General features: G+C 44.7%; 1 protein-coding gene across 2 annotated transcripts; it reads right to left on the reverse strand.

The window, feature by feature from the left end:
- Positions 1–1,798: 1,798 nt before the first annotated feature.
- pigs (phosphatidylinositol glycan anchor biosynthesis, class S) lies at positions 1,799–16,550 on the reverse strand. 2 transcript variants are annotated; one of them, XM_042311327.1, is made up of 11 exons: positions 16,114–16,550; positions 14,236–14,375; positions 13,426–13,536; positions 11,747–11,837; positions 11,530–11,621; positions 9,933–10,173; positions 6,857–7,114; positions 6,445–6,590; positions 4,286–4,371; positions 3,317–3,527; positions 1,799–3,230 (listed from the first exon to the last, which is right to left on the reverse strand). In XM_042311327.1, exons 1-11 carry the CDS (start codon positions 16,130–16,132, stop codon positions 2,952–2,954), a joined length of 1,674 nt encoding a protein of 557 aa, XP_042167261.1. In that variant the 5' UTR covers positions 16,133–16,550; the 3' UTR covers positions 1,799–2,951. The 2 variants fall into 2 exon arrangements, with proteins under 2 accessions (XP_042167261.1, XP_042167263.1); XM_042311329.1 differs by lacking the exon at positions 16,114–16,550 and having other exon boundaries at positions 13,426–13,561; positions 14,236–14,360.
- Positions 16,551–16,620: the final 70 nt, after the last annotated feature.

A 16,620-nucleotide genomic window follows, 5' to 3' on the forward strand; every position in this document is an offset into this window, starting at 1 on the left:
TTCTTGCTGGGAAACAATATGAAGGTTTGCTGAGAGTTTTTTTTCACCTGGTGTCAGATCGCTGATGTGTTGTGCACTTAAGTCCACAAGTGAAGGTGACCAGGATGAGAAGGCATTATCCAACGCTCAAAGGAATCCTGCGTGGTTTCTATGAACGTGAACTGTGTTCGCTTGTGACCAGGGGTGAATTCCTTCTGCCGATTTAGGTTGAAAAAGTTTCATAAACGGAAGCAAAAAGCATTCCTGACTTTGTCTAATAGACTCGTTTGCAACTGTTGGATTACTGGCTACACCCTAGATCAGCTAGATGCAGGCATGAGCGTTCAAGATGATTTTGAATGTATCAATGTCTGTCATTCTTGATTATTAATGTCTCTCGACCTGTGTGCACCTACATTATAAACTTCCATTCATAGGCTAGGTTGTAGCAATCTCATGATGGGTATGGAAAATTGTATCATGTAGTTGTCTAAAACCTATCGACGTTACATTGAGCTGGGTGACTAGAATATGAATGACAGTCATCCAATAGGCTGCAGTAGAAACAAGGTCATGCTCAAACAAAATGTAATTATCTTCCCTCATCTTAAACGGGACCGATGGCTACTGCTCCCAACGGAGTTGTTTTCCTACCAAAGGCTGTGCATCTGTTGCAGGTCAATAATATATTAACGTGACTATTAGAAAGGCTAACAACTTTGCTCTATCAAATAAGAATAACTCCTCTTATGCTAGTTAGCGAACTCCTGTTAGGTGTGAGTAGCAACAGATAACTACTAGTTGCCCTTTCTCAGTGTAATTTTAGTGTCGTCACTAATTCTTGTTCCGGACTGTATTTAGTTATTTGGTCGTCAAATACTAACTCGAGATGAACCGGAACACGCATCATCACATTCCCTCCCCTGATTGGTCGGGTAGGAGGGCCTTATAGTCGCGGTGGTAACAAGTGGTGACCTGTTCGTTCGGGACCAGCACAGACCAATACCAGAATGCAGTAATGTTCCTAGAATAAGTACAATTGATGTTTGCAGTATATACACAGAACAAAAATATGAAAGCAACATGTAAAGTGTTGGTCTCATATTTCATGAGCTGGAAATAAAAGATCCCAGAAATGTCCCATATGCACAGAAAGCTTATTTCTCTCAAATTGTGTGCACAAATGTTTAAAACACTGTTAGTGAGCATTCCTCCACCTGACAGGTGTGGCATATCAAGAAGCTGTTTTAAACAGCATGACCATTACACAGGTGCACCTTGTGCTGGGAACAATAAAATGCCACTCGAAATTTTGTAGTTTTGTTACACAACACAATACCACAAAATGGTGCAATTGGCACACTGACTGCAGGAATGTCCACCAGAGCTGTTGCCAAATAATTTCTTGTTCATTTCTCTACCATAAGCCGCCGCCAATGTCGTTCTAGAGCATTTGCCAGAACGTCCAGCCGGGCTTACAACCGCAGACTACGTGCAAACAGCCCAGGACCTCCAAATCCGGCTCCTTCACTTTTTGGAATCGTCTGATACCAGCCACCCGGATAGTTGATGAAACTGAGGAGTATTTCTGTCTGTAATTAAGTCCTTTTGTGGGGAAGAACTCACTCTGATTGGCTGAGCCTGGCTCCCCATTGGGTGGGCCTATGCCCTCCAAAGCCCACCCATGGCTGCGCCCCTGCCCAGTCATGTGAAATCAATAGATTAGGGCCAAATATATTTATTAAAATTGTAACTCAGAAAACTAATTTAAATTGTTGCATTTCTATCTTTGTTCAGTATATTTATCAAACGTAAGACCGGCCTTAGATTTTTTTTTATTGTCATAAACATGTACAAAGCATAAAAACAAAAAGATAGACTAAGTCCTTCCCCAAATCAATGAATTCCCAGTTGATCGTACGAGTCCCTCTCGTACAATAATCAACAGAGCGTAAGTAAAGCATCATTCCCAACATAAATAAAACAATCTAAACCTTGTTGCTACAGTGAAAGACAGACCTGTTGCTTCCAGATCAGACATCAGGCAAATAAAAGCCAACTAAAAACATTTCAACATCGCCACGGTGATGGCATCAACCCCCTGCCACCAGTGGTTTCAGACTACAGCAAACGCCTGGTTTTCAGGGGCCGCATATGTATCAAGTATCTCAGTCAGAGGTTGGAACCGGTTCAGGGAACAGAACTGAAAAACATTTTCAGAGGAACGAAATCAGAACCGGGAACGAAAGGGATCTCTAGTGTTCCGGGAACAGAACCGTTATTTTCAAATCTTGATTACCGGTTAATAACTTTTTTCCCCAAAAATATCCCTTATGTCTAGTATATAATTCTGTAATTAGGTGAAGTTATAATGCTAGTAATAGCCTAAACACATTGGTGCTAATTGGGGGAATACATTTATTTAACTCTAAATGTTAAAACGATATTGATTTCACAGTTTTTTTAAAGTAACGAAAAGCCACTATATAAAACAGTAACGTTCTTCTGCTCGGAACACAGGAATGGAACATATAGAACAGGGTTCTGCTCGGAACACCGGAATGGAACATAAAGAACAGGGTTCTGCTCGGAACGGAACGATTGGAAAATAATTTTGGTTCCAACCACTGCTCAGAGTAGGAGTGTTCATCTTGGATCAGGTCCCCCTGTCCATGTAATCAGAAGAGTGTTGATCTAGGATCAGGTCCCCCTGTCCATATAATCAGAAGAGTGTTGATCTAGGATCAGGTCCCCCTGTCCATGTAATCTTATTCATTGTGTTCTGAAAGGCAAAACTGATCCTAAATAAACACTCCTATTGTGAGTTTGATCAATACGGCCCCATGTATTTCTCATGGTCTTAACATAATTTCTGAGTCCAGACAGTTTCCTTTAAACACTTTGCTGATCAGTGAACCAACTGTGCGTGTGCCCGTTCATCGGTCGATCTCTCCATCTTAATAACTTCCATCTCACTCCTTCTTGTCCTGTCTCTCCCTTCGCCTCTGGCGGGCCTCGGCGGCCATCTTGAGCAGTGAGAGCAGGATGGGGACACACATGGGCAGGAAGAGAGGGATGTAGATGGCAAACTTCTGATCGTCAGGGAAATAGAGGAGGTGGAGGAGGGAGGGGTCGAAGAAGGCTCGTTCTGAATGGAGGATAGCTTCCTTACTGTACTGCAGGGCCAGGCCCAGGTTCCCCGCCTCCAACTGACCCACAGCCAACTGGAGAGAGGCAACTGCTGCTGACACCTGACGGACAGGAACAACAGCCAATCACCAGTTAGAGACCATGACGATAGCGCGACAAGACTACTATTTCTCACACACACACACACCTGTTCTGCGATGTTGTCGTTGATGACGATGTTTCCTATCTGGTCCAGCAGCTGGGCCAATGAGGTGATGGTTGTCGTTGCCGTGGCAACGTTCTCTACACTGCGACTCCACAGGAGGCGATCCAACTCCCAGTCAGCCAATCCCGCTGGGCCACACGGGCCAACCAGGAAGCCAGGGGGAGGGGTTGACGACTGGACACCCAGCATCAGCCTGAGGGAGAGACAGAGGGGGGGACAATGGAGACCAAGTTGGAACGGATTCATTTTGGTCCGTCTGAACGTTTTGTCAGTGGATGGTAATTGTATGGATGCGTCATCTCCACTGACCGCCAACGTCCGTCTCCCAATAAAGACTGGAAAACACGGATCAAATCAACACGCCACTAGGGCGTGGCCTTACTCAAACACGCCACTAGGGCGTGGCCTTACTCAAACACGCCACTAGGGCGTGGCCTTACTCAAACACGCCACTAGGGCGTGGCCTTACTCAAACACGCCACTAGGCGTGGCCTTACTCAAACACGCCACTAGGCGTGGCCTTACTCAAACACGCCACTAGGGCGTGGCCTTACTCAAACACGCCACTAGGGCGTGGCCTTACTCAAACACGCCACTAGGGCGTGGCCTTACTCAAACACGCCACTAGGGCGTGGCCTTACTCAAACACGCCACTAGGACGTGGCCTTACTCAAACACGCCACTAGGACGTGGCCTTACTCAAACACGCCACTAGGACGTGGCCTTACTCAAACACGCCACTAGGACGTGGCCTTACTCAAACACGCCACTAGGACGTGGCCTTACTCAAACACGCCACTAGGACGTGGCCTTACTCAAACACGCCACTAGGACGTGGCCTTACTCAAACACGCCACTAGGACGTGGCCTTACTCAAACACGCCACTAGGACGTGGCCTTACTCAAATACGCCACTAGGACGTGGCCTTACTCAAACACGCCAGTACTGACCGTAGCTGTGCTAGGAAGACTCCCATCACTCTGGTCATGTCTATGTTGATGTGAACAGGAAGCTCTGTCCCATTGACATTGTACACCTAGAGAGAGGGAGAATACACACCTTCACAAGACATTGTGTGTTGAGTACATGATGTACACTCCCTTCAAAGTATTCACACCCTTCAACATGTTGTGGTGTTACAGCCTGAATGTAACATGGATTAAATACCCCACAATGAATTTAACATGGATGAAATACCCCACAATGAATTTAACATGGATGAAATACCCCACAATGAATTTAACATGGATGAAATACCCCACAATGAATTTAACATGGATGAAATACCCCACAATGAATTTAACATGGATGAAATACCCCACAATGAATTTAACATGGATGAAATACCCCACAATGAATTTAACATGGATGAAATACCCCACAATGAATTTAACATGGATGAAATACCCCACAATGAATTTAACATGGATGAAATACCCCACAATGAATTTAACATGGATGAAATACCCCACAATGAATTTAACATGGATGAAATACCCCACAATGAATTTAACATGGATTACATTGAGATGTTGTGTCACTGGTCGACACACACAATACCCCATAATGACAAAGTGGAAATTAAAAATGAAAATCTGAAATGTGCTGAGTCAATAAGTATTCAACCCCTTGGTTATGACATGCATAAATAAGTTCTGGAGTGAAAATGTGCTTAACAATCACATAAGTTGCATGGACTAAATAGTATTTAACATGATTTTTGAATGACTACAGATAATTTTCTAGGTAAGGCTCAGTTGAGCTATGAATTTCAAGCACGGATTCGACCACAAAGACCAGGGAGGTTTTCCAACACCAATTGGTAGATGGCAACAATGAAAGCAGACATTTAATATCCCTTTGAGCATGGTGAAGTCATTCATTACACTTTGGATAATGTATCAATACACCCAGTCACTATAACGATACAGGAGTCCTTCCTAACTCAGTTGCCGGAGAAGAAGGAAACCGCACACCATGAGGCCAATGGTGACTTTAAAACAGAGTTTATTGGCTGTGAGGATGGATCAACAGCATTGTAGTTACTCCACAATACTAACTGAGGATGGATCAACAGCATTGTAGTTACTCCACAATACCAACCTAAATGACAGAGTGAAAAGAAGGAAGCCTGTACAGAATAAATATATTCCAAAATATGCCAAATATTGCAATAAGGAACTAAAGTAATACTGCAGAAAATGTGGCAAAGCACTTCACTTTTTAATCCTGAATACTGAGTGTGATGTCTGGGGACAATCCAATACAACACATTACCGAGTACCACTCTCCATATTTTCAAGCATAGTGGTGGCTGCATCATGTTATGGGTATGCTCGTCATCAATAAGGACTGGGGAGTTTTTCCATGACAAAAAAAATTATGGAATGGAGCTAAACACAGGCATAGAGGAAAACCTGGTTGAGTCTGCTTTCCATCAGACACTGGGAGATGAATTCACCTTTCAACAGGACAATAACCTAATATACACTGGAGTTGATAGAGGAAAACCTGGTTGAGTCTGCTTTCCATCAGACACTGGGAGATGAATTCACCTTTCAACAGGACAATAACCTAAAACACAAGGACAAATCTACACTGGAGTTGCTTACCAAGAAGAAAAATACATGGAGTGGCTGAGTTACAGTTTTGACTTAAATCTGCTTGAAAATCTATGGCAAGACTTGAAAATGGTTGTCTAGCCATGACCAACAACCAATTTGACAGAGCTGGAATAATTTTTTTCAGAATAAATGGGCAAATGTTATACAATCCAGGAGTGGAACGCTCTTAGAGACTTACCCAGAAAGACTCACAGCTCTTAGGGCCTTACCCAGAAAGACTCACAGCTCTTAGGGCCTTACCCAGAAAGACTCACAGCTCTTAGGGCCTTACCCAGAAAGACTCACAGCTCTTAGGGCCTTACCCAGAACGACTCACAGCTCTTAGGGCCTTACCCAGAACGACTCACAGCTGTAATCGCTGCCAAAGGAGATTCTAACATGTATTCACTCAGAGTATGTGTGTGTGTGTGTGTGTGTGTGTGTGTGTGTGTGTGTGTATGTGTGTGTGTGTGTCTGACTGACTGTCTGTCTTGTGTGTGTGTTACCATGATGCCACCCCAGCGCGGGGAGCTGAAGGCGTTGGAGACAACAGTGTATTTGCGGTGGTCGGTGATGTAGAGGGGGGAGTGACGTGCGTCTGGAACGTACAGCAGGAAGTTCAGGACAGGGTTGGATGACGCAGCGCTGGAGCCTGGACACACACACACACACACACGTGAAATTACTGTAACCGTTCTCGATATTGGGACCTCGGTTCGGTCTGCACTGTGAACCCCAATGAATTATATATAACATTTATAAAATGCTAGGCCTATAGGCTATGCCTACACTGCGTTGTATGCCTTGAGTAAAACTGAGGCTGTAATGTAACAAAATGTGGGTCTGAATCCGTTCCGAATGCACCGTACATAGGGTTAGCTGAATGTGAGCGTATGTCCAACGGGTGTGTGTTCTCACCCAGCCTGGCCTCTACAGGGTTAATGACGTGAGACAGGCTGTCAGCGTTGAGTGTGTAGGCGTTGAGTGAGGGATCAAAACGTGGGTTGACCCCTAGGACAGCGTAGTAGAGGATCTGTGAGTCCAGACTGAAGTCGGCCACCGGGGCCAGCTTCGACAGGAGAGGCTGGATATAACTCTGGACTGCTGCCTCTATGTCCCAGTGCAGATGGTGAGACTTAGGGTCAGGGTTCAACAGGCTGAAGGTTATTTCATAACCTGCAGGGGGGGAGAAGAGAGAGAGAGAAAATTGAGAATCATTGTACCATCTACACCACTGAGAATCATTGTACCATCTACACCACTGAGAATCATTGTACCATCTACACCCCTGAGAATCATTTGACCATCTACACCCCTGAGAATCATTTGACCATCTACACCCCTGAGAATCATTGTACCATCTACACCCCTGAGGATCATTGTACCATCTACACCCCTGAGAATCATTTGACCATCTACACCCCTGAGAATCATTGTACCATCTACACCCCTGAGGATCATTGTACCATCTACACCCCTGAGGATCATTGTACCATCTACACCCCTGAGAATCATTGTACCATCTACACCACTGAGAATCATTGTACCAGCTACACCACTGAGAATCATTGTACCATCTAAACCACTGAGAATCATTACACTAGCTCCTCCTTCAACCCTTTGTTTCCACAGGACTAAGATCTAGGCTTGGACTCGGCCATTCCACAACCCTCCACTTCTTTTTGAGACATTCTGTTGTGGATTTGCTCCTGTGTTTTAGACAATTCTCCTGTTGCAAGATCCATTTTGGGTTCAGCTTTTTGACAGATGGCCTCACATTCTCCTCCTGTATTCTCTGGTACAATGTGGGTTGATGATTGACTTAATGATGGCAAGCTGGCCAGGCCCTGAGGCAGCATGCTCCATTGTTGGTGTGAGGTTCTTCTGTTTAAAGGCAGTGTTTTGTTTTCAGCAAACATGACTTCTGGCATTGTGGCCAAACAACTCCACCTTTGACTCATCTGTCCAGAGCACATTGTTCTTCACTCAGCTGTTGTCTGGCAAACTACAGTCGTGCATTTATATAATTTTTTTGAGAGCAGAAGCTTCTTCCTTCCTGACCTCTCACGTAGACCAAGTCTCTTTCTGATTGTTGACTCATGCAGTTCAACATCGATTGCGGAAAGAGATGCCTGTAGATCCCTTGATGTTACCCTGGGGTTCTTAGAGATTTCCTTTGGATCTTTCGGTCAGCTCTTGGGCTGAATTTGGTGGGACTTCCAGACTGCCAGTGGTGTGGAATTTTATCCATCTATAAATTATCACTCAGACAATGGAATGATTGACATCAAATTGCTTGGAAATGTATCTGAAACTCCTCCCAGACTCAACCACCTTCCTTCTGAGGACCTCAGAGAGCTCTTTTGATCTTGGCATAACGTGTTACCACACACCTGTATGTTTAAGACCAAACCAGACCCAGTTTCTGATCTTCATGGAAGGCTGGACCCTACCAAACCAAACCCAGTTTCTGATCTTCATGGAAGGCTGGACCTTCCAAGTTGCTCTCTAATGATTTCTAAGCATCACCTGTTTTGGGCCGCCCGATTCTATGATAAAGGTGGGGGTTGGGCCGCCCGATTCTATGATAACCCAAATAATCATTCTGGGCGGACCGGTTTTGGAGAAAGAATCCCCTCTCGACGGGCACACTGGAAACGGATAATCAACACAGTTCTGCCCAGTCAGTTAGTCCCATATGAGGACCTCCTCTCTTCTGTGGGAGTTAGAATGGAACACACCTGACACTAATGTCCCAGCAGCTAGAGGATTTATTATCCTATGAAGTTGGAGCACACCGACTAACCTGGACTAGGGTTAACTAGGGGTTGGGACTAACCTGGACTAGGGTTAACTAGGGGTTGGGACTAACCTGGACTAGGGTTAACTAGGGGTTAAGACTAACCTGGACTAGGGTTAACTAGGGGTTAAGACTAACCTGGACTAGGGTTAACTAGGGGTTAAGACTAACCTGGACTAGGGTTAACTAGGGGTTAAGACTAACCTGGACTAGGGTTAACAAGGGGTTAAGACTAACCTGGACTAGGGTTAACAAGGGGTTAAGACTAACCTGAACTAGGGTTAACTAGGGGTTAGGACTAACCTGAACTAGGGTTAACTAGGGGTTAGGACTAACCTGAACTAGGGTTAACTAGGGGTTAGGACTAACCTGAACTAGAATTAACTAGGGGTTAGGACTAACCTGAACTAGGGTTAACTAGGGGTTAAGACTAACCTGGACTAGGGTTAACTAGGGGTTAAGACTAACCTGGACTAGGGTTAACTAGGGGTTAAGACTAACCTGGACTAGGGTTAACTAGGGGTTAAGACTAACCTGGACTAGGGTTAACTAGGGGTTAAGACTAACCTGGACTAGGGTTAACTAGGGGTTAAGACTAACCTGGACTAGGGTTAACTAGGGGTTAAGACTAACCTGGACTAGGGTTAACTAGGGGTTAAGACTAACCTGGACTAGGGTTAACTAGGGGTTAAGACTAACCTGGACTAGGGTTAACTAGGGGTTAAGACTAACCTGGACTAGGGTTAACTAGGGGTTAAGACTAACCTGGACTAGGGTTAACTAGGGGTTAAGACTAACCTGGACTAGGGTTAACTAGGGGTTAAGACTAACCTGGACTAGGGTTAACTAGGGGTTAAGACTAACCTGGACTAGGGTTAACTAGGGGTTAAGACTAACCTGGACTAGGGTTAACTAGGGGTTAAGACTAACCTGGACTAGGGTTAACTAGGGGTTAAGACTAACCTGGACTAGGGTTAACTAGGGGTTAAGACTAACCTGGACTAGGGTTAACTAGGGGTTAAGACTAACCTGGACTAGGGTTAACTAGGGGTTAGGACTAACCTGGACTAGGGTTAACTAGGGGTTAAGACTAACCCGGACTAGGGTTAACTAGGGGTTAGGACTAACCTGGACTAGGGTTAACTAGGGGTTAGGACTAACCTGGACTAGGGTTAACTAGGGGTTAGGACTAACCTGGGCTGGACTTGAAGGCTCTCATGCTGTCGGCCAGACCCTCCCTGCTACTGTAGTCGAGGCGGACGCGGTCGCTAAGGGCAGCGGTGATGTCACTGTGGCTGAATGACATGACCTTGAGAACCTGTTGTACCTGGGTCTCCAGGTGGGCTAGCACCTCCTTCAGGCCGATGCCCACTCTCATTGGCCTCCCCGCACGCAACAGCGCCGTCCGCCTCTGACCCACGTACACACTCACACCCTGGAACAAGAATGATAAGAATGTGTTCTTAACTGACTTGCCTAGTTAAATAAAGGTAAAACACTATTTATTTTTAAACACATCATATTATATATACAGTACCAGTCAAAAGTTTGGACATACCTCATTCTAGGGTTTTTCTTTATTTTCTACATTGTAGAATAATAGTGAAGACATCAAAACTATGAAATAACACATATGGAATCATGTAGTAACCAAAAAAGTGTTAAACAAATCAAAATAATAATTTATATTTTAGATTCTTCATAGTTTCCACCCTTTGCCTTGATGACAGCTTTTCACACTCTTGGTATTCTCTCAACCAGCTTCATGAGGAATGCTTTTCCAACAGTCTTGAAGGAGTTCCCACATCTGCTGAGCACTTATTGGCTGCTTTTCCATCACTCACAAAGACACGGCGGTTGGAACCAAAAATCTCAAATTTGGACTCGTCAGACCATAGGACAGATTTCCACCGGTCTAATGTCCATCGCTCGTGTTTCTTGGCCCAAGGAAGTCTCTTCTTATTATTATTGGTGTCCTTTAGTAGTGGTTTCTTTGAAGCAATTTGACCATGAAGGCCTGATTAACACAGTCCTCTGAAAAGTTGATGTTGAGATGTGTCTGTTACTTGAACTCTGTGAAGCATTTATTTGGGCTGTTAACTCTAATGAACTTATCCTCTGCAGCAGAGGTAACTCTGGGTCTTCCTTTCCTGTGGCGGTCCTCATGAGAGACAGTTTCATCATAGCTCCTGATGGTTTCTGCGACTGCACTTTAAGAAAAGTTCAAAGTTCTTGAAATGTTCCGTATTGACTGACCTTCATGACTTAAAGTAGTGATGGACTGTCGTTTCTCTTTGCTTATTTGAGCTGTTCTTGACATAATATGGACTTGGTCTTTCACCAAATAGGGCTGTCTTCATTATACCACCCCTACCTTCTCACAACACAACTGATTGGCTGAAATTCATTAACGGGAAAGGAATTCCACAAATTAACTTTTAACAAGGCACACCTGTTAATTGAAATGCATTCCAGGGGAGAGAATTCCAAGAGTGTGCAAAGCTGTCATCAAGGCAAAGGGTGGATACTTTGAAGAATCTCAAATATAAAATAAATGTTGATTTGTTAAACACTTTTTTGGTTTCTACATGATTCCATGTGTGTTATTTCACAGTTTTGATGTCTTCACTATTATTCTACAATGTTGACAATAGTAAAAAATAAAGACAAACCCTTGAATGAGTAGGTAACTTTCGACTGGTAGTGTATATAAAATCACACATACACACGCAATATTATAGACAAACACACATTCAAGATAATCAAATATTACGTGTATTTGTGTTCTCACCTCAGGTAGCAGTGTGGAGGATTCTGGGACCACATAGATGACCACGGAGCCACAGGGGCTCTCACTGAGCAGATGAAGAGACTGATCCGTCTCTGCGGGGGGGGGGCGAGAGAGCGAGATGAGTGTGAGGAGGGGGAGAGAGATGATAAATAATGACTGTTTTTATTCTTGATCTGATGAAACGCCACCCAGCTGATTGGCTGAGGCAGCCACTGACCTGCTGCAGTGGGCTGGTTCAGAGCATCTTCCTCCATGATGGTAGCTGTCCTGTATCTAGTCTCATACCTGTAACGCAACACTGTGGTCTCTGGAGGGGGGCGGATATGGGAAAGAGGGGAGGCAAGGGAGAGAGAGGGAGGGACAGAGGGAGGGAGGGACAGAGGGTGGGAGAGAGAGCGGGGGAGAGAGAGAGAGATGTTAATATTTAGTAGGGCTGACCCCATATTGATTGTTTGGTTGAGAGGCTGTTGGTTGACTGAGATTTCTTTAGTCGGGCAGTAGCAAAACAAATAATGGTGCACAAGACTCCTGTCTGAGTGTACTGATCCATTCTGGAGGCCGTGGGGATGGCACAGTCCATCAGTCTAAGACGTGCTATTGAAATGGTATATGGTTATATTAACATGTTATATTACCACAACATGTTATATTACGTAACAACAATGGTGAATCATTAATAAATGTTATTTTATCCAGCGTTGGATAGTGGTCGCTGTCCATGGTCTGAAATATATCAGTGCACTGTTGAATTGGTACCTTTTCCTAGACCCCTCAAACTCAAATCTGGACCTCGAAGCCAGTTCCACTGCATTTTTGAATTGTGCATTTATCAGGTATAACAGAAAACCAGCAGGCTCTGGACCTCGTAGGGTAAGACTTGAGTACCCCTGTCCTAGACCATGTTGCTATGTGCATAATAGTGAACCAGCATATTGGTGTTGAGAACAATGAGGCAGCAGTGGAGTTAGGAGACGAGGAAACAGCCATTTCCTTAAATTGTCTAAGAAAAGGGATGAGAGAGGAAACCATAACTTAATTAGGTCTAGAATCAATAGTCTAACTGTTAAAATGTGCCTGGCTTTATAAATCATCTGTATTTTTCTACAGAAATAAGACAGACCTGCTTCTGTTGCCTGTTTGAGTGTTTGTTCAATAGCCTACTGATTCCCTGAGCACCAAGACTCCCACAACCACAACATGTTGGATAAACAAGTTCACAAATGTGGCTGTTTTTAGTCTTTGCTGAAATAAAGGCTTTACTTTTTGTTTTGTCAGAACAGCTTCTCTGGTATTATTTATAATTTATTTAGTGTTGTTGACACTGTTTCAAATGGTCATAAATATAATATTTATAATAATAATAATCTCCTTCTTTATCTCCTTCAGATTGTTAGTTTTACAATAATTAATAGTAGTCTTAGTATCCCCATACTGTTTTTATTTTATTTACTTTTCTGCTCTTTTGCACACCAGTATCTCTACTTGCACATCATCATCTGATCATTTATCACTCCAGTGTTAATCTGCTAAATTCTAACTATTCGCTCCTATGACCTATTTATTGCCAACCTCATGCCTTTTGCACACACTGTATATAGACTTTCTTTTCTCTACTGTGTCATTGACTTGTTTATTGTGTTATTGGCTTGTTTATTGTTTACTCCATATGTAACTCTGTTGTTGTATGTGTCACACTGTTTGCTTTATCTTGGCCAGGTCGCAGTTGTAAATTAGAACTTTTTCTCAACTAGCCTACCTGGTTAAATAAAGGTGATTTAAAAAAATAAGAATTTATTAACGATAATAATAACAGCCTTGTAGATCCACCTCTCGTGGTATCTCCAGAACCACCCCCCTCCCCTCGTGGTATCTCCAGAACCACCCCCCCTCTCACCAGTCCACAGGGTGCTCCTCCAGGCGTGTGTGTGTGGGATCAATCTTCTTCTGGTGTTCAGCAGTCAGAGTTCCTCTAGAGAACACCACCTCCACTTCCACACTCAACTGTAGCTGTAACACACACAGCTCTGTTAACCTGCACACACACACACACACACAGCTCTGTTAACCTGCACACACACACAGCTCTGTTAACCTGCACACACACACACAGCTCTGTTAACACACACACACACAGCTCTGTTAACCTGCACACACACACAGCTCTGTTAACCTGCACACACACACACACACACACACACACACACAGCTCTGTTAACCTGCACACACACACACACACACACACACAGCTCTGTTAACCTGCACACACACACACACACACACCTGCACACACACACACAGCTCTGTTAACCTGCACACGCACACACACACACAGCTCTGTTAACCTGCACACACACACACACAGCTCTGTTAACCTGCACACACACACACACACACAGCTCTGTTAACCTGCACACACACACAGCTCTGTTAACCTGCACACACACACAGCTCTGTTAACCTGCACACACACACACACACAGCTCTGTTAACCTGCACACACACACACACACACAGCTCTGTTAACCTACACACACACACACACACACACACACAGCTCTGTTAACCTGCACACACACACAGCTCTGTTCTCTCTCTCTGTTCTCTCTCTCGCGCACGCATGCGCAATGCAACGCACACACACACACACACACACACACACACACACACACACACACACACACACACACACACACACAGCTGTGTTACCTGCAGCTGAGCTAGCTGGTTGATCTGGGTGACAGGTAGCCATGCCCTGTATGTCTCAGTGGTCTTCCACCACAAGGGAACTCCCACAGCGATCACCACCACTGCTATGGCCAGGGCCGCCAGACGCCCTCGGTGACGCTCTGCAACACACACATTATATTAGACTACTAGGGAATCAGAGAATGATCCACACACAGTGATCCACGGCCTGTGGGTCATCTACAGCCATCTACTGACGGGTTATCTACTGCCATCTACTGACGGGTCATCTACAACCATCTACTGCCGGGACATTACAGTCATCTACAGGACATCTACTGACAGGTCATCTACTGACAGGTCATCTACAACCATCTACTGCCGGGACATTACAGTCATCTATTGACAGGTCATCTACTGACAGGTCATCTACTGACAGATCATCTACTGACAGGTCATCTACTGACAGGTCATCTACTGACAGGTCATCTACAAACATCTACTGACGGGTCATCTACTGCCATCTACTGACGGGTCATCTACAACCATCTACTGACAGGTCATCTACTGACAGGTCATCTACAACCATCTACTGACGGGTCATCTACAACCATCTACTGACAGGTCATCTACAACCATCTACTGACAGGTCATCTACAACCATCTACTGACAGGTCATCTACTGACAGGTCATCTACAACCATCTACTGACGGGTTATCTACAACCATCTACTGCCGGGACATTACAGTCATCTACTGACAGGTCATCTACTGACAGGTCATCTACAACCATCTACTGCTGGGACATTACAGTCATCTACTGACAGGTCATCTACAACCATCTACTGCCGGGACATTACAGTCATCTACTGACGGGTCATCTACTGACGGGTCATCTACTGACGGGTCATCTACTGACGGGTCATCTACTGACGGGACATCTACTGACGGGTCATCTACTGACGGGACATCTACTGACGGGACATCTCATCTACTGACGGGACATCTACTGACGGGACATCTACTGACGGGACATCTACTGACGGGTCATCTACTGACGGGACATCTACTGACGGGACATCTACTGACGGGTCATCTACTGACGGGACATCTACTGACGGGTCATCTACGGGACGGGTCATCTACTGACGGGACATCTACTGACGGGTCATCTACTGACGGGTCATCTACGGGACATCTACTGACGGGACATCTACTGACGGGACATCTACTGACACGGGTCATCTACTGACGGGTCATCTACAGGACATCTACGGGTCATCTACTGACGGGTCATCTACTGACGGGTCATCTACTGACGGGACATCTACTGACGGGTCATCTACTGACGGGTCATCTACTGACGGGCCATCTAAGGCTGTGGGCATCCAGCCGAGGAACTACACTTCCTCCCTAGTTAACGTTACCTTTACATAGATGTTCGGAGCACACTAGATAATTAGCACTGTGGTCAACTCTGCCTTCCGTAAACAAGCGCAGTAACATGGACATATGGCCGTATGGGAGAACTAACCCTAATAAAAAAAGGTGTACTAATTTAACTTTTTGTTTTTTGAAAATGATTATTTCTCGCTGATATGAAAGGGTACGTTCCTTATGTTTCCAAAACCGTACCTCGAGTTAACGTTCAGACCGAGCGTCGGGTCGGTTAATAGAAAGGCCCCGGTAATTATCGGCTATGACTGGGAAAGCTAGACAGACAACTCTCTGGGCACAACACTACAACTATGAAACAAACAAATATTTACAAATAGTCAATAAACGCTGCCTAATTCATTCTCTTCTGAATATACTGTTCTAAATGTGTGTGTTTTATAGCGCTAAAACTGCGGTAGTTTAAAGAAAACGACGCATTATTGTGCCAGACGCTTCACTCACCCACTTCTATCGCCGCCATCTCTGTCCATGCAACTGGGCTGGGCTAGAAGGGCAGGACAGCTGTCCAATCGAAAACTCGCTATTCCCCCTACATCCTACCCAATCACGAATCAAAAGGCGGGCTTTAAATATCTAGGGGAGATTCTCGTCCGTCTTCTTTTATTTAACCTTTATTTAACTAGGCAGGTCAGTTAAATAAGAACAAATTATTACTTTTTACAATGACGGCCTACCCGGAGTCATTGGTAACTGCACACCCCATACAATTACAACCAGTCGATAAAATCTAAAACTATCATCAGAAATCAAGCGATATGAATCAGACAGTGGAGCGCCGCCTGACCTATTCGTAGTTGATCAGAAGGTTCAAAATCAACGTTTCATATCGTGAAGTAAATGTACTGTACTGACAATAACGCGAGACTCCGACTACTCGTGGCCCAGCTGGCTAGTTTAAGTGGCATTGCTAGACCGTGGTTGCGTTCCAGGATGCAGGTCGATTCGGGT

This window comes from Oncorhynchus tshawytscha, linkage group LG33, assembly GCF_018296145.1.
Source record: "Oncorhynchus tshawytscha isolate Ot180627B linkage group LG33, Otsh_v2.0, whole genome shotgun sequence".
Lineage (NCBI taxonomy): Eukaryota > Metazoa > Chordata > Actinopteri > Salmoniformes > Salmonidae > Oncorhynchus > Oncorhynchus tshawytscha.